This window comes from Fundulus heteroclitus, chromosome 1 (genome assembly GCF_011125445.2).
Source record: "Fundulus heteroclitus isolate FHET01 chromosome 1, MU-UCD_Fhet_4.1, whole genome shotgun sequence".
In the NCBI taxonomy this organism is placed as follows: domain Eukaryota; kingdom Metazoa; phylum Chordata; class Actinopteri; order Cyprinodontiformes; family Fundulidae; genus Fundulus; species Fundulus heteroclitus.
In genome coordinates, this window is record NC_046361.1 from 21882933 (window position 1) to 21901507 (window position 18575).

An 18575-nucleotide genomic window follows, 5' to 3' on the forward strand; every position below is an offset into this window, starting at 1 on the left:
AGAGAATTAAAACAGAAACGTAAGCTCACAGGGCCCTTTTTCTTCCCATCCAGCGTTTTTGTGGCTTGTAAAAAAAAAAAAGAAAATAAGAGAAAAAAGAAAAAAAAAGGGCCGGTATATTTGAAAGTATCGGAGAGTCACGTGACCAAGAAGAAGGCTTTATGAATCACGGTTAATTTTTCTTAGTGAGAGAGCCGGTGAGTGCGGGCCCTGTGTTTGGGGATGAACGAGTGATTTTAAGAGGTAGCGACTCAGGCAAGGAGGAAGAGGAGGGAGGGAGGAGGGAGGAGGAGAGAGCAGGGGGGAGTGCTTGACAGAGTTGAGGCTCACTGCCGCTCTGTCTTTGCCGTTGAAGGAACTCCGTTGAACGTGCCGCTCATCCTTTTCTCTCTCTTTCATTGGGCTCAAAGCTGCTCATCAGACCTTCTGCTCAAACGACTTTATCCGCCGTCGTCCGACAGCCCCGTGAGTAGCTTGGACACAAAGTCTGAGGTGGATCCAAAAACTTAAACCAGGGTTTGTTGGTTGAATTTGATTGCCACAGAATCTCTTCTTTTTTTTTTTCTTCTGTAAGAAGTGATGAAGATGAATGGGTTGAGATCATTAATCACGCTCCAGATTTTCTAAACTGTCCAAACCACCCCGGTTGCCTTCTGTGCTGCAGTTTGTTTTCTTCTTGCTTTTTTCCCCCCGGTCACCGGGCAGGCCGCTGTTTCAACTTTTGCACCTGCTAACCAACAAACACGTCCCCCCCGTTGGGTCTGACGCAGGCGCCGAACAAAGTATGGGTTCGAGGGACGTGACCCAAGCAAGAGGCATGTTTGTCAGAAAACCAGTAATGTCTGCATCGGCCTCCGCTGACGTCTGGAGTTGAACAACAGGAGCTCATCTCTGAGGCAGGGAGACGTCCCTGCCCTCTACTCCTACTCCCCCACGAAGGGTCGCTCCCCATGCTGCCCATGTATCGCAGCTTTACCTCAATGTCAAGCTGTATCTGAGACACATTTTTACGTCCCAGATGTGTGCATGTTCACAGTGCGATGAGTTTAAACTTTAATGCCGTCAAGGACACCCTTTACAATCTCCCTGGGCATACATTCACCCCTCCATGCTGCCATATTAGGATCGTTAAAGGGGCAACGCGTGTAGATTGTTTGTGGACGTAAAGATGGGTTACACTTCTTGAATCAGAACGTCTGGTGCAAACGAAATCCCGTTGAAACACTGTGCTGGCAAAATTGCGAACCATTATTTTTTATCAGTAGGTAATGCACATTTGCAGATTCATTATGTTCATCCTGAAAATACATCAAACCCTGGAAATGTCAAAGGCGCGTAACGACAGTCAGAAAAACAAAAGAGTTTGTGTTGCAAAATCTGCCAACAGGGTTGTCTTTGTGGAGTGGCTCAGCGAGCAGTAAATCAGGGAGTTGTTGATACCTGTCTCTTTCTGGAATTTCTATAGCAATTAAGGACGAGCGGAGGGGGAGGAACGGGTGAGCCAGGTGATATTCCAGGGGAATTATGGGGGGGGGGGGGCTCCGCTGCCACGGCACTATAATTAACTAGGGAACTATTTGCACACCATTTCCTGTCTATTTTTGCAGGTGTGCCATTCTGATGCCGAGGATTTCCATTTTCAGGCCGCTCCGGGAGCTCTCATTAAAAAGGAACTTAAAGAAGTATAAAGTCGTGTGGGACTGTGTTGCTGTGCAGGGCGCGCTGTCATGCCTGTGTGTCTTTGGGCCTGCTTGGGCTGCTTTAACTCCTGCGGCTAGAGGGGCGGCAGCGGTGGTGAAACCCATCCATTATGCTCTGCTTTATACAGAGAAAGGCTTGTTCCCCCTCCTGCCTTGAGTCCAAGGTGGGAAACACCTCTATCTGTGTCAGGAATTAATGCAGGACACGTTCAGGTGCATCAAACTTGTCATTTTTTGCAGTTCTCTCACGTTATCCTGTTTCCTTGCCTGATCCTTGACATGAAATCCATGCACAAAACTTTAATAAAACCAAAATGTATACAATTTAAAGTTCTACTTAAACAAAAAAACAATTAACCGCAATAATAATACATTGATTGTTACAGCTATAAGTGTTACCTATAACATACCTAGAGGTAATGATAGTAGTAATCATAAATACTTGAGACGGTTTTAAATTATGTTTATGACGCTATCATGACCAGGACTCCAAGCTGTGCTTAATAAATTATTATTATTATTATTATTATTATTATTATTATTATTATTCATTTTGATACATAGAATTAACACAGCAAATGTCTGTTTTTGTGTGGCTGGGAATATGTTTCGATTGCTGAATTTGTTTTTCCTGTTTGTAGGGAAAATGCCTAGGGGCCTTTTTCAACCGGCAGTCAGATGAAACAGGTGGGGGAGGGGCAGCCTTGTGCAAGTGTATTCTGCATATAGCCAAATCTAGGGAGGGGTGATATAAGTGTAAAATTTACAGTTTTGTGGTATTTTCCGCAATACCAATGAAATTCGAACCTTGGAAACAGAAATGTGACTCTAAAATACGTCTAGTATTATATATTGAAATACTAGCAAATGGGCGGCTTCAGTATACCAGTGAGATTAAGGGATGAAAGGGTACCCCTAAACAGCACACATTCAATCATATTCTCACATATGTTTATATCTATTGAGGCTTTGATGAAGCAGTGAAAACTGTTCAGACAGCAACAGTAACAATCCAACCTGAGTGACGTTTTAACAGCGTCACTCTGCTTCTAGTCAGTAAATGATCATTATTTCTGCTGATAACAATAACCTGTAGGATATAGCTTCTAATTCATATTGGCATCCTGTTAAAAAAACTTTAGACTGTAGCAAAAGTTTTACAAGTTTTAAAACGGTCACTTTTCAAAACTTTGATTCCAGTGCTGAAGTTGCATCTGTCTGACTCAAGTCTGATTCAAACTAAACTCTCTTTGAGTATTTCAGCCACCTTCTCCAAATCATAGGAGCGACAAGGTGCCTGGTATAATTTATGGAATAACAAATTGATTTATGACTTTTCATTCTTTCCGTGGCACTCTTTAAAAACTGCAACAACCGCAATGGGAGATGTGACAGTTCAGGCTTTAATGATTTATGGACTGCAAGTAAAAAAATATTGCACAAGCACACCTCTCAGTGGCACGCCTAAAAAACACCTCGGTGAGACCAGTTGTCTCCCAGCGGTGCCTCTTTTCATTGTTGCTATAAGCAAATATGTGTTTGTGGGATGCCAGGAAGCGGCAGATGTCAAACAAGTTTCAGGTGAAGGAATGCAGGTCTGTTTGGAAACACCGGACCGTCTGTCACTCTGCGTTTCACTCGGAGCCATTAGGCGGCCCTGCTCGTTGAAAGACTGGAAGCTGTCAGCTCTCGCATCAGATAATAAGCGATGAGGATATTGTCTTCACTGCCAAAATACCGCTGACGCCAGCAACGAGATCAGATAATGCTCCTGTGATCATGTTTCAGTTTGAACACTTTAATTTCTGTGTAAATCTCTGCTTCCCATAAATCTCTATCATAGCTCTTTGTGGGTCCTTCTCTCTCTCTTTTTTTTTTTTCAAACAGCGATGATGCTCCCTTCAGTCGGAAAATCCGCAAGTCTCAGTTCGGAGGACACATGGACTGTGAAATCATTGTTTAACTGCTGCGCTAGCATGACTTCACGTGCAAACCAAACTTAAACATACCCCTCTCTGTTTCAAGCCGTTTCCTTCGCAAAGTCTCTGGGCATAAATCACTCGCCGATGTTGACAGTTAAAAGACGTGAGGCTGGAAGAACATGCGCCGTTTTCTGTCAAAAAAAAAAAAAAAAAAAAAGTGAGGAAAACTCGACAGAGCTTTCCCTGCCAGGATACATGGCACGGTTCATCTTTCTTCAGCTCAGCCCCTCTAGTAATTCTTCAGAGTTGGTGCTCTGAGCAAAATTTGACAGTTTTTTTTTTTTTCTTCCTATTTTCCATTTACAAAACTCTGTGGCTGTCTCAGCTGAAAACGTGGCAGAAAAAAAACTAAAAAAAACCCCTGTGAGCTCAGTCACAGACGCAGCCGTTGCTTTTAGAGCATCTGCAAATATCCACTGAAACCAAGATTAAAAGTCACTATTGTTTGGCGTTCCTCTTTGATGGGAGCATGAATCATGAGCGGGTAAACAAAGCGGGGAAAGTTACGGCACCTCCAATCCTGCTGGGATACGCCGAGTAATCACCAGCGGGTTTTTTTTTCGCGCCGAACAAAAACAAGCGCCTGTCTTGGCGTTGGTGTGATGCAGAGTTTCCTGAGATGCTGAGATTTATTTGTCTTTGACTCCAGTTCTTCTTCTTGCCGGAGGGTGCCTCGCTCTGTCACAACGGCTGAGGCACAATTGTTGTTTTGCTCGCTGAGGCTTTAATATCCTTTGTTTGACAGACTTTAGGGTCTCTGGGAACTGTTTTCCACTTGCTCTGTGTGTCTTTCATGCATCATTTTTCTTCCTGCGTCATCTTTTTTTTTTTTTTTTTTTTTTTTTGCTGAAATCAAAACTCTTGAGCAAACATGAAAAAAATCCAATTCGGGCCGATCGTGTCTCGTCTTGCAACCCTGCCTCCAAATTGGCTGCGTGCTTGATTGAGTCCTGTTTGAATGATACATGATGTCACGCACCGATAAAAATCGATGGATTATCTCAAGTGCAACCAATAAGTCTACTTGAATTTGACGAGCTGCTGCGAGGTGTGACGCTCCGCTATCTACAGAAACATGCGAAGTCATTTTAAACTGATCCTCTTAGGCGAGGATGGAAAGTCCCGACAGAAACAAACCCACCTAACGCGGCAATGGCACGATTTGCCCGCCTGCCTCCTTTGTGCCCTCTAGACTGTTGGGGGAACTCGGAGGGCCTCAATGCCCATTTGGCCCAGCCTTACAGCGGATGAGGTCATTCCAAATTCCCCCTGTCCCCTTATAGCCCCAGACGGGCCAGCTAAATGAGCCAACCGCAGGACCTGACATAAAACATAAATGGCTGTGTAAAAAGCTGCCAAGCTGATGTGACTCATTAAAAAACGCTGGCGCCAACTCTTTTTTTATTAATTCATTATTGTGTTTGGGCGGCGTAAAGTCACTGGGTTTTGTTGTGAAACGTCGCCTCTATGTGCTGCAGCTCGTAATTTTTCAGTACCTGCCCTCTTTTGTCACTTTCATGCTTTGCTTCTTTCTTTTTTTTTAATTTGAGAGTACGGTGGCGCTGCAGTTTACTGGGTGGCACTTCCTCAGGCTCGTTTTTAATCCGGAGGTTTTGGAATCGGTTTAATCTTGTAAATCTCACCTGCTGCTGTGAATGGTGTTGCATCACTCTTTTCTCCTCCTGATCTCCAAAAGTCTGCATATCCCATGTTAAAATATCAGGTTGTTGTGAATATAACAATGAGACCAAGATAAATCATTTCAGAACGGTTTCTACCTTTGATGGGACGTTTCTCCTGCATCATTTACTTGCAAAACAAACTAAACTGTTTGAAAGAAAATTGGAAACACAAATAGGAAACAACAACCCGTTTGCATAATTGTGCACTCTGAAACTAACACTTTAATCCACCTTTCGAAATCTGTTTACCCACAAGTCAGCTGTCCTAGGAGGATTTTCTTTACATCTGCATCCTTTACTAAAACTGGAGTTTCAAAATGATCCTAATGTACAAAGGTATCAGTCAGGAAAAGGCTGGTGTACGGTACTCTTGAAATGATTTCTTAAAAACGCAACCATAAACACGCCACAGTTTCTAGTTAGAGGAGAACAAGGTCTGTTTATTAGGGCTGTATGGTTCTGGCAAAAATAAAAATTGCGATATATTTCAACCATAATTGCGATTGCGATTTAATTTAGACTTTTTTCTGCATGAATCATAAGCAACAAAGAATGGCCTGTTGATTAAAATGTTTGTAAGCAAGGACTATTTAAAACAAGAAATGTAACTGTTTGTATTAATCAGAATATTCTTATTCAAGAGAATAAGAGATGGATGGGGCACGTAGAGTCCTGAAAGTTTCTGGTAAAAAAACCTGATTATATAAACTCATCTCTCTTCCCTTCTATGTGGAGGCAAACCCACTTTAAACATATTACTGACACCTAAAGGATGCGTCTGATCCATTTATTGTTACATAGCCGAAAATGACTGACCTCTGCGATTTAGAAATTGTGTTTTTTTTAAATTGTAATTATATTACAAATGCGACTAATTGTTCAGCCCTACTTTTTATGTCTACAGTATATAATGGTGGGGGGGCCATCAAAGGTCCCAAGGTTGGGAATGACACCCCAGACAGGAGTGAAATCAGGGGACTGAGGGAGGGAGACTAATTTACAATTTAAGAGTGGAAAAAAGTGGAAAATCTAAGAGTAATAATTTTAAATGAACAAAGAACACAAGAATAAACATGAAAAGGAAACTAAAATGGCAACACGTTAGAGAACATAAACAGCAGGGAAACTGTGAAAACAGAGACGCCAAACAAACCCCGAAAACTCAAACGCCTAACTTCATGTGATGTGTGGAAACTGTGCCAGCAAACAGGCTTAGTTCAGAGGCAACAGTGACATTAACAAAACTGATGAAAAATGAAGAAATTTATTCTTGGTGGCAAGCACTGGCTGTGAAGGCAATGTGACAACAATTTCTTTAATATGTACTACGGGCTACGGGGTAAGGTTGCAACACTGAAGCTTTTTGTTTATCCGAAAAAAATCCAAGTCTGGCTAAATTTAGGGAAAACAATCTTACACAGTCAGAAAATTGTGCTATGATCTGATGTGACCAGAGTAGAACTGTTTACCCCCCAATTCCATAAGGTAACACTTTGCATGAAGCAGATGGTTAAAGCATCATGGTCTGTGTGTGTGCGTGCGTGTGTGTCCCTGCTTGAACTGGGCCTTAGTGGGAATTAAGAACAATATTTCAGTTACAACATGATGCCATCACAAAATTCTCAGGTTAAGTCACAAAGCTGAAAATGAAAAGTCAGTTTTTTTTTTCTGCACAATAACGCATACGGCCCCTAGAGCCCAGACCTGAATCAGATTCGACATCTGTGAGGTGATCTGTGCGCTCAGCAGATGCCCTGACAGATTTGGAGCTTTTCGTAAAAAGGAAAGCGGGCAGAGAATGGCCACAGCTCCAGCGTCCGAGCAAAAACGATGGGGGCAAAGTTCTGGAGAACCTCCAAAAATTGATTACCAGCACTCATACCACATTAAAAGTGGAGAAAGTGAGAGTGGGACATATTTTTTTTATTTTCTTTTTTTGGGATGCAAAGAAAACAAGACAAATATTAAAAAGGTCAAGATACGGCATGCTGACTGACTCCCACCCAAACACAGACTGCTATAAATAAATCAAAACCTAAGTCTCGGGTTAAGGGTCGGCACGTATCTAACCACTTTATTGCAGATTCCTTTTTCAAATGTTACAACTTTTGTTGTGGCCCTATAACAAGCATTTGTTATAGGGCCACAATAAACGTGGAAAAAGCGCCGTAATGATCACACTCTACAGAAACCAGGGGTAGACATTTATATCCTCTGTGTTGTGCTGCCTTTATGAGTGCTGCTTTGAGTTCATCGAGGTGATATCCAGATAGGCCAATCACTAGCCAAGGAAACCCAGGCTGCCCACCCCCCGAATCACACACACCCTCACACACACACACACACACACACACACACACACACACACACACACACACACACACACACACACACAGACATTATAAGCCTGAGTGCTATGGTGCTGGCAGCTCTGTTTTTATAGTATATACTTCTTCTCCCATTAGTCCCGCTGTGAAATCTTTACTGATGCCATTGTGTGTCTGCAGCAAAATCGAACCGCTGCACGGGGGTCATTCATAAAGTTGTTATAAGCAGTAACGGGATAGAAAAGGGGGAGGCTGGAGCGAGTTTCAGTGATGAACGGGGAAGCAAGAGATCCAGAAAGAAGAGAAGAAGAGGGATGGTAGTCTGCGTTGGCAGGACTGGGGGGGGGGGGGGGGGTAGCCTGTCGGCGGCTGCTTCTTCCTGAAACGTGGCCACCCGAGCCTGCCTGGGCCCTGGATGCACATGTGGAACAGTTTACTGTAATGGAACTCTAAATTAGTGGTGGTTTGAAGCTGCCTGCAGCAGTAGGGTGTAATTAACTGGCTCTGTTGAAAGAGAGAGAGCCAGAAAGAGAGGCAGGGTGGGAGCCAGAGCCCTGAAAAAAAAAAAAGCCATGGGGTGAGAAGCGTGTGTGTGTGTGTGTGTGTGTGTGTGTGTGTGTGTGTGTGTGTGTGCTTAAGCTCTCACACACATGACGTGTGGATTTTTTTTTTTTTTTTTTTGGGTGCCTGATTGCATGTGTATGTGTTAGAAAGTGTGCGTTGCATATGTTGAAGTCATTCCCAGTTTTCTTTTTTTTTCTTTTTTTTTATTTCCCAGGCATGGCGCCACCCCTTAGTGCCCCCAAGTGCCCAGACCCTGTCACTGTTCCTCTGTGGGTTTTCTTTTTCTTTTTTTTTTCCACTCAGTTCAGCAGTTCACCAGTTCAGCCTTAGATCTTTTCTCCCCTGCAACCCCCCCCCCTCCCTTTCATTTCTTTGTTTATACCGAATTCATTACAAAGATTTTTTCCCTGTCTTTTCTCCCAGATTCACAAGCCACAGCAGTTCCAAATTCCTTGGCTCTGCTCTTTTTCAAAGCCACATTTTAAAAAACAAGTTGATCACACCACCCACTCATGGAATCACTCTGAGGAAGCAAAAGGCAAAAAGAGAAAACAAGTTTTTTTTTTCTTCCCCCCCCCCTTAGGATTTTTTCTCCTTTTTGCGCTGAAAGTCAACAGTGGGGGCATAACTGCAGATGTGTGACTGTGCCTACTGCTAGTAGTCAGCGTGATGAGGAGCCTGCAGGAGGTCAGAGCCAAAATGACTCTGTGGGATTGGAGCCTGACTTGAAGAGAAGATAGTTGGAAGTGACAGCATCAGTTAGCAATCAGTGGATCTCATTTTCCTCATCCATTGACCCCCCCCCCCCCCCCCCCCTCCTCTCGTCTTCATACTCTGGACCCCGTGTCTGGGCCTCTGCTCCGGGGGGAAGAGGCAAAGAGGCAGGCTGCTGTGCTAGGCTGGCAGCAGAAACAGAGGAGGCCTTTATAGTGGAGTTCTGGTGATTTAAATCATATGGCATCGCCTGGAATCACTGCAGAAGTCTGGAAACTCTTCAAAACTAAAGGAACAAGAGCTCTCTCTCTTTCTCTGTTTTACGTTCTTTCTTTTTCATTACTATTTATTCCTCTCCCCTCCCTCCTTTCCAGTTGTCCTTGTAACAACTTTTGCAACATTTCTTTGTTTCTTTCTCTCCTGCTCAGTCCTATGTTTTGTCCCCCCCCCCCCCCCCAGACATTTCCTCTCTAAGCCCGCTCATTTAGTTGCCCTGCTCGTCTTTATCGGTTATGATTTGGCACATCCCATCTTCCCCAACTTCCCCTTCCCTCTTTATTCTCTCTCACCTGTTAGTGCGAGCTTCGCACAGCCGCTTCTCATTAAAACGAGAGATGAGCTTTTCCGTTCTCCCACAATTGTAGACGCACGCCGAAATGAGCTCCAGATTGTAACCTCAGATCCACGTCAATTAGAAACACTTCACGAGGTGCGTTTCTGTGTAAGGAGTGACCGACTTCTTTGTTTTTCTCCTCCTCAGAAAGCTGACCGGATAAGTTCTTCACGAGTGGATCGCCTGCTCTCCTGCAGCCCTTCACTGTTCACTCTGACGACGCGGATTTCAGCCCGGTGGAGGGCTTCTTGAGGGGGGTTTGAAGAGCCTTGAAGGCCTGCTGCGGACCCCTCGGTGCTCCATCGACATGGCTACCAACAGGGAGCAGCAGGTGGGTCACTTGACCGGCTTCCCACCTGCTGTCTACCCCTTCCCCTTCAACTCCATGAGAAGCCACTCCCCCTTTGACCTGCTGGCCAGCAGCAGCCTATTTGGGCGATTCGGGGCTGACCTGCCTAAGGAGATGGCCGCTCTCTGTAAGTCGATTTCCATCGGTCTGCGGCGTTGACTTGTCTGTACTCTCATATGTCATTTGTGTGTCAGCTCTAGGTGCAAATACTCCACAGTGCATTGCCTCTAAAGTGTTTCGCACGTGTCACAACCACAAAGTTTCATTAAGATTTTATGAGACAATGATACTGAAAATAATACAGCTGGTGTGTTTGTACAAAAAGCAAATCTGCAAAGTGGGGCTCACCTTTTTTTTTCAGCCCCATTACTCTGATTCCTTGAGATGAAAGCCAGTGCAAACTTTCTTTGGAGGGTTTCAGTGAATAAAACAGAGTTGCTGAGATTAAGGAACGCAGAAAAGGCAGGGGTAAAATTGTGGTGAAGTGTAAAGCACTCAGAAACAGCTATGAAGCCCATAGTAACTCTGGGGGAGCTGTAGAAAGTCACAGCTCAGGTGTCACGATCTGCTGACAGGGCAAATGTTAGTGTTGCACGCTACAAATGTGACCTTTATGTAAAAGTGGCCTGAAGAAAAGCCAGGGTTGAGAGAAAACTGCAAGTAGGTAAGATCTCCTTTTTGCCACCAGCCACGCAGAGGACAGAGCTAACATGTGGGAGATGTCCTGGTCAGATGAAAGAAAGGTTTCACTTTTTGGCTGCTCGAAGTGGCTTGTGTGGAAAAAAAAAATGAACACTTCACATTAAACTAAAAACATTAACCCAATGGGGAAACAGGGTGGTGTCAGCGTCATGCTGTGGGGAACAGAGAAGTTGGCCAGAGTTGATGGGAAAAAGGAATATAAGGTACGTACAGGCTAAACCTGTTAAAGTCGCTAAAGCCTCGAGACTAGAGTGGAGGTTGGGCTTCAAACACGCTGCCAGGGCTACAATGAAACTATTCAGATCAAAGCATGGCCTAGTTAAAGTTCAGAGCTAAATCTAATCGAGAGTTTGCAGCCAGACTTTAAACTGCTGCTCACAGACACTCTGCGTCCAGTCTGACGGAGCTGGAGCCGTTCTGCAAAGAAGAACTGGCAAACGTTTCTGTCTCTTGACGTGCAAAGCTGACGGAGAAACACCCGGAAAGCTTCGAAGAAATAAAAGTGACAAAAAGTGGCCCTGCAACAACGTGCTGACTACGAACCAGCTTCTTTTTTCTTCCACTTTAGTTATGCAATCAGAGAGATCTGTCTTTTAAAAGGTGAGGGGATGGGAATACTTTTATCCAGTCACAGTAAATGACCATCAACTTCATTTTAGTCAAATTCCAGTTGGCGGCTTTGTGTCGCAAACTGGAAAGTGGAAGTGATACAACTATTCAAATTGCACTTGAATATGTGTAATTTTGTGATAAGATGGAAAATGTTAAAGCCCTTTTGTGACATAGGACGAGTGTTGGAAAAAGAAGGAAGGGGGTGGGGGGGGGGCACATCTGCTTTCATCAATACAATGATTACTCTGCTCCCGTGGCTTTTTATATGCTTGTAGATGATGTGGTTATGACCACACACTTTGGCTTCAGGTTCACCGATGGGTGTGTGCGTGCGTGTGTGTGAGTGCCTCTCTGTAAGACAGACAACCCACAAGTCTGAACCAGGAGACAAAACAACATTCTTTCTTTGTGAGGCGACGATGAATAATGAGCATCGACAAATATTTGAAAGCGAGCCATATTGCTATTCTTTATTCAGACAGAGTTTACCACAAATTTATTTAAAGAAGTAAAGGTGATCTGGAGGCAGGATTTTCTTTTGGGCTCCCTTTGGGTGTCGGGTTTGTGGTTTTCAGCACGGCCACAGGAGGCGCTGTTGTTCTCCGAAGTGCCAAAATGATGATGGGATGATGTACGGGGAAAACCGAGCACAAAGAGGAGACCGTTGGGCATCCAGAGTGTTTCTGGGACGCGCATAAAGCCAGCCGGACTAGACGCAGGCTGCGGATCCGCATCCCCTACGGTTGAAAACACCCGCTTGTCCTTCAAGGCCGCGAATCAACAACAGGATTCCGGGTCTGGGTGGATCTTTGTTCAAAAACCGCTGCAGCACAGGAACAAAATTAGGTTGTCAGTGTGAGAGAAAGGGAGGCTTGAAAGAGAGGAGGGGAAAAGAATGGAGACTTCTGTTGATTTAAAGGTAAGCAGGAGTTATTTGAAATCTGACCTGAATGAGGAGGTGGTGGGTGGTAAGGATGGGTGTGGGTGGCAACAGCTGAGCAACCCCCCTCCCCCCCACACACCCCTCTCCTGCCTGTGTAAGCAGTCCCCCTTTTCGCCCCGGCAGCAGCATGCCTGAGCACCTCTCCAGCCTTTCAGCCATCAATCACCACCTCGCCCCCACCTCTTCCTTCTCACCGCTGCTGCCCACCTAATCCTCAAGGTATTTTCAGAGAACCAGAGGCAATGAGAGAGAGAGAGAGAGAGAGAGAAAAAGAGAGAGAGAGAGAGGGAGAGAGAGAGAGCACCTGGGGGTAATGTCCCAGTGTGGTGGAATCCAGGAACACGCCCTGCAAGAAAAACACACAGATGCACAGCGGCAAACAGAGCATCAGAAGCAATCTTCCCACAGACTCTCTCTTGCTCACACACACACACACACACATATATATATCTATATACACACACAGAGCACTTCTTTCATCTAAAAACTAGAAACATCCCCGCCTATGCAGAACGAAAATCCCACCGCACTGACAGATGGATTCTTTTTAGACTTTTTAAAAAAAAAAAAAAAAAAAAAAGAAAAACTGGCACTGGTTAAGACAAAAACATGTATCAAAGCGCAAGCAGACACAGGCAACCACATGCAGCGGGTCTTCATAGGCGGCTGCTTGTACCGACACATCCACGTTGGCAGTGGTGTCGTTCTCCGGGGTGAAAGGGGTTTATTCAGCTAAAGCTGGCTGTCAGGGGTGAAACGAGGCTGAAGCCAAAGATTAGGTCAAGATTACCCTGACAGCAAGATTCAGCTGAGATGAACTATATAGTTTTTGCTGTTTTAAACGATTATTTTTTTTTTGTCGAGATCAGTTAATAAGAAGATTAAACGGGCTTTGCAAAAGTATTCATAAAGTGAAATGTCCCCACATGCAGCCATAAAGTTTTATGTGGTAGCCCAGCATGTAGTGCTTGGGGAAAAGTAGTTTTCCAAACATTTTATGGAAGACAAAACAGATATTTACTCCAATCTGGAAGCCAGTGCTACAGTCTGCCTTCAGCTGTCACCTAAATGTTTAGTAGAATCTGCTTGTGGGTAATTTAATAATGAATAAACAGCCCCACAAATACCAAGCATCCCACCATACAGCTCAGGCATAAAGCTGGGTGGGATTGTTAACCTAGGGGAGCTGCAGAGATCTGTCGGCAGGAGAAATATGATGGAGAACCACACAAATTTGGACGGGCAAGAAGAAAGCCATTACTAAAAATCAGAAGCCATGTGTAGGAGACACCAAAACGAACGGGGGAATGGCTCGGGTGAGAGGAGGGCAGATTCGAACTGTCAGATTTGGACATGCAAAACGCTGCGTGTGGTGGAAAACTAAAACCGGACATCACCCTGAACACAGCATCTGGCAGTGAACGCATGGAGGTGGCAGCATCATGCTGTGGCGACGCTTTTTCTTCAGCTGAGACAGGGAAGCTGGTGAGAGCAGGTGGAGGAATAGATGGGCCTGTTAGAGGTGGCAGGAGACTTAAGAGTGTGACGAAATGCTCCCTTCCAGCCAGGGAGAAACCCTAAACATCCAGCTAGGGGAAAAAAAAAAGGAATGGCTTACATCTAAATAGATGTATTTTTTAGAATGGCCTAGTCAAAGTCAAGATTTTAATTCAGTTGAGTTTCTGTGGCAAAACCCGACAGGATATGTTCACGAAAACTCTACATTCAATCTGACTCAGCTTGAGCTGTTTTACACGAAAACCATGTGAAAAACATTTAGTGTGTAGATGTGCAAAGCTGGTGGAGACATACCTGCAGCTGTAGTTGCAGTAAAAAGGTGCTTTTACATATTATTGAATCAGGAGGGCTAAATACAAACACACACACACACACACACACACACACACACACACACACACACACACACAGGGACAATTTAAGAGTGACCAATTAACCCAACATGCGTGTTTTTGGACTGTGGGATGTACCCAGAGTACCCGGAGAGAACCCACACTTGCACAGGGAGAACATGCAAACTCTACTGAGAAAGACCTTGTTTTTTTTGTGAAAGGATAGAAAATCCCATATCCCGTTTCTTCAACACGACAATTATGCATTACTTTGTGGTTGTTGCACAGTCACAGTAATCCAGGATTTTGGTTACAATGCGAAAAGAATCTGTGTAAATCTTCAAGAGGTCTGACGAGGCCCTCAAGAATAAATGTGATAAATAATCGAAAAAAATTCCTATTTCACTGTATATTTAAGAAGTCGTTGAAATGATCGTTAACTGTTCATGCTTTAATAAATCCAGACCAACCCTAAAAGCTCTCTAACTCCTTAGCACTCCATCGCAGTTTCCACTTGAAGCTGTGGCAGCTCAGTGGAAATCTTTATCAGCTTTTAAAACATCCCCTTTGCTGAATCTCTTGACAAGGAATGTTACAAGTCATTTCACTGACAGCAGTCTCCTTCCCTGCTCTCTCAAAGCCTTGCTGGGAAGACAAAAGGACTTGGTCTGGACATTCACCAGACTCTGTTTTTCTTTTCCTTCCCCCTTTTTCTTTTTTTTCTTTTTGTCTTGAAAAGTTGAGTCCTGCGTACTGTTGTCGGGTCGGTCCGTAGGCCACACCGTGGAGCTTCCACATGGAGGCCGCTCAGGATCTTTCTGAGGCTTTCTCAGCAGGTATACAGCTGTCCCTTCTTACTCAGCGTCAGAGCTCTTTCTTTTTTAGCGAGCGTGTGGAAGGTACCAACCTTTGTGAGGAGTGCTTCGCTGCGCCGACCTGTCGGGGCACCTCCTGTGATGACGCTCGGTTTTTGGCACCAGAGCATCTTTGGAAATACCGGTTCTGCACGGAGCTGGGAAGCGACTGAAGGTGGAAGGCTGCCATTTTTTCTTTTCCTCCCAGTGTCCATACATGAAGGGAGATGGGACAGGAAATGCGAGTCACGTGACCACGTGGGTGCGTTGCTGGACTCCTGTCACCGCCGCCCCGTATATCTGAATGACTGTGCTCATCCGTGACGCGGTCCGACGGCCCCCTTTGTGCCGCTTGTAGCAGAGACTGTTATCAGTTTACTCTCGTCATTAAGGGAGCCCTTCAAACAAACAGTTGGAAGTCCATTAAGGCAGCTCGCTGTGTGATAACATCGTCACTGAGCCCTGAAACACCTCTTTAAGCTTTCGCCAATCACGGCAAGAGCCCGGGCCCCCCAAAGGCAGCCCAGGGGGATGTTTTGAAAAGCTGGTAGGTCATTTCCTTTCGGCTCATGTGGCCTGGCCCTAAAATCTCAACCCCCTTATCAGAGGGCTCTGACTTTCCATTCACACGTAATTTGTTGGGTTATGTTAAGTAAAAATAAAACCCACGCAGATGGGAAGTTCAGCTGTGGATGACGGAGGAAGGGAATTAAAAGCCTTGTATTAATAGAACGGAATGAAAAGCTTGTTGAAACCTGCGCAAAAAGCTGCTCAGCTGTGCCCCCGGTGGCGCTTGGGCGGAAGGTCAGCGTGTTGCATTGATCAAACGTCCCAAACAAAAAGCAGGTGGAGTATTTCCTGTAGAAAAAAAAATAAAAAATTGTCCCCCAGGCAGTGGCGGGATTAAAGTCCCTCACAGTTGTATAAAAGAACCGTCCTGATGGGAACTGTGTTATAAAAAGGTTTAGGCGGAGGAGAGAGAGAGAGAGAGAGAGAAAGCAGAGGCAGGATTTCTACGTTGGAGGCAAAGCAGAGCACAGACAGCACATTGTAGCGCATTATTTATTTATTTTTTTTAAAAAGTGCTCGGTTTCAGCCTGCCCCCTTAACAGAGGTGGGTAAGTTCTTGTTGATGTAGGTTCGGATTTGTCTGGCTGCACACGTCCGTGGTGAGGTGGGCGAGCTGTATATTTGGAAAAAAGAGAGGAAGAAGGAGGAGAAAGAGATTTATGTTAGGAAATGAAAACACGGCCGTAGCCCTGCTTCTTCTCACATGCAGGTAGAAACTTCTTTACGCTGTCAAAGGAATGACGCGTTTGTTTTGAAACAGAGAGAGAGAGAGAGGCACCTGGTTACAAATGAGTATTCACCTTTCTGTTTGTTCTGGAGCAACATTAACCTGGGTCTTAGGACCAGTTAGGTTCACTTTGGGTCACATTATGAACTGTTCCCCTCACACACATACACAATTTGTATACGATCTGTATAGATTCTGTAAATCTTATCTGCCATTATTTATCTTGTATTATAAACCCGCTAATACATATGTAATCCTTTTCCTAACATTCCTGTATATTCTGTATAATCTGTGCATATAGCTCCCATATTTATATTTATGCACAACATTTTACAGTCACCTACTATTAACTACATTACATACACTTATAAATAATATTTATATCCTGTATGGCACTTCTGGATAGATGCAAACCACATTTCGTTGCTTTGTACTTGTGACAGTGCAATGATAATAAAGTTGAATTCTATTCTATTCTATTACAACCACAAGCTTTAACTTGTTTTATAGTAATTTTGTATTCATTACATGTGCGCCAAACTTTTTTTTTTTTACAGGAAATAGTCTGCAAAGTGCATGCATTTGTTCTCAGCCCCCCTGAGTCAGTAATTTGTTGAGACCCCATATGCTGCAGTTATAGCTGTAAGTCTCGATGTGCAGTATGTTTCTACTGGTTCTGCATATAGTCTAACCCTTGTGCTCATTGGTGCTGGGTGAGGTTCCAAGGATATCCTCTTTGAACATCAGTTTTCAAGTCTTCTGACTCATGAATGTGTTTGATCTAAACCAGGGACCCGCAACTTCAGCCAATATCCTGCAACTTCTGGATGCATCCCTGTTCCCTAACACCTGAAGTGCTGGAGTTGAGCTCCCTTGATCTAAACCGTTATATTGACGCTGTCTCTAGGTGTTTGCAACCGTTGTCCTGATGGAAGATGAACCGCTGCGTAAGGGTCAGACTTTTTGCAGCTGCTGACAGGTTTTCTTCCAGGCGTCCTTTGCCCCCATGAAGAAAGGGCATCCCCACAGCACGATGTTGCCAGATAGGTTTTACACCGCTGACAGGGCAGTCAGTTGAGACTTGAGGGAGACCGTTTGTCAAAATGTTTAAACAATTCAGTTATTTTAGCCAGTATTGAAATCCCATTATGTAATCTGACTCATCCAGTTTGGGAATCCAATATTGACTATAATTAAAGAAGAAAACGAGTAAACTTTCAAAGCAGCACACATTACATCATCGCTTAGAGCTGAAATCCAAATTGAAATACCAATCCAATTACTTGAACAGTCCCAATTAGTTTTAGTCAAACTTAGGAAAAGTACACAAAGAGTAATAAGTGAACTTACTCTGTTACTAAACTTTTTTTAATCGTTTTTGCCCCTGATTTGATTAGCCGTCTCGTGTCTTTTTCAGACTAAATCATACTTTTAGATTCTGGTTTGCTCTGCTGCGAGTGCCAGCGCTTCATCAGAGAAGCCATTGTTCCTGTTCCCACCGCTCTCTGGGATTTCTGCTCCTGTGACCGTGATCTACATGGCATATCAGTGATGCCGGGGCTGCAGGATTTTTGTGTGTCTCCCTGTGTGATGACAGCATGTTTAGAGCTGTTTGGATGCGTCCCTGACCCGTGGCTGAGACGTCTTTAATAAACAGCTCAGCGTCGTCTGACAGCCCTGCTTTCATCTCCGTGGGCAACTGGTATCAAGATGACAGCTCGCTGCTTCTTTTTTGGAACGCGGTTTCTGAGAATGTTTACGGAAAGAGCAGAAACTGTCAAGAAAGGCAACTTTTTGGCACCAGATTAAGGATAAGAATGCAGCGATCAGGCTTTTTAAGGCCAATGCCCGTTTCCATTTTCATCTTTATTATTTAAGGTAGGATCTGCCGGTTCTGAATCTCCTCGCTAAGGAGTATCGCACATAACCAAATAAATGTGCTGCTCGTTCTCTGATATGAGTAATGATATTGTACACAACAGAATATGGGTGGATTTACAATATTATTCAGATCTCTGCGTCAAAGCTTGTGACCTCAGCCTTTTGAAATACTAAAGAACTGCATCAAAACACATGCTGTTGGTCAGTGCATTAAAAGACTGAAAATGGTGGCAGTTCTTACTTTTCACACTTACACAAACAGAGGAATAAATAATTAAAACATTTTCAACATTTAAACTTCCGATCTACTATCAGAGTTAGGCAAGAACTGTCTGATTCGGACGTCTAGATGATTGATGCATGTGTGATAAGGAAAATTACCAAGAAATTCGGAACTGTTTCAAAATAGCAACAGTCTGCATCATAGCACCCTCTATTTATAATTGTAACCCAGTAGCATAGATAAGCATAAATAGCCACTAAACTTATTATGGTACTTTACTCC

General features: G+C 44.1%; 1 protein-coding gene and 1 long non-coding RNA gene across 3 annotated transcripts in view; one reads left to right on the forward strand and one right to left on the reverse strand.

Annotated features, from left to right (window-relative positions):
• The first annotated feature begins 433 nt into the window (after positions 1 to 433).
• rarga (retinoic acid receptor gamma a) overlaps positions 434 to 18575 on the forward strand; it is a 52934-nt gene continuing 34792 nt past the window's right edge. The window contains exons 1-2 of one of the 2 annotated variants that reach the window (XM_036137877.1): positions 434 to 492; positions 9730 to 10058. In XM_036137877.1, the coding sequence (XP_035993770.1) occupies positions 9890 to 10058 (169 nt within the window). In that variant the 5' untranslated portion in view covers positions 434 to 492; positions 9730 to 9889. The remainder of the gene's footprint in view (positions 493 to 9729; positions 10059 to 18575) is intronic. The other variant, XM_036137881.1, reaches the window with a different exon arrangement.
• LOC110368748 lies at positions 11689 to 12261 on the reverse strand. The gene is made up of 2 exons (XR_002428367.2): positions 12192 to 12261; positions 11689 to 12068 (listed from the first exon to the last, which is right to left on the reverse strand). It is a non-coding gene; the product is annotated as an uncharacterized LOC110368748 (long non-coding RNA).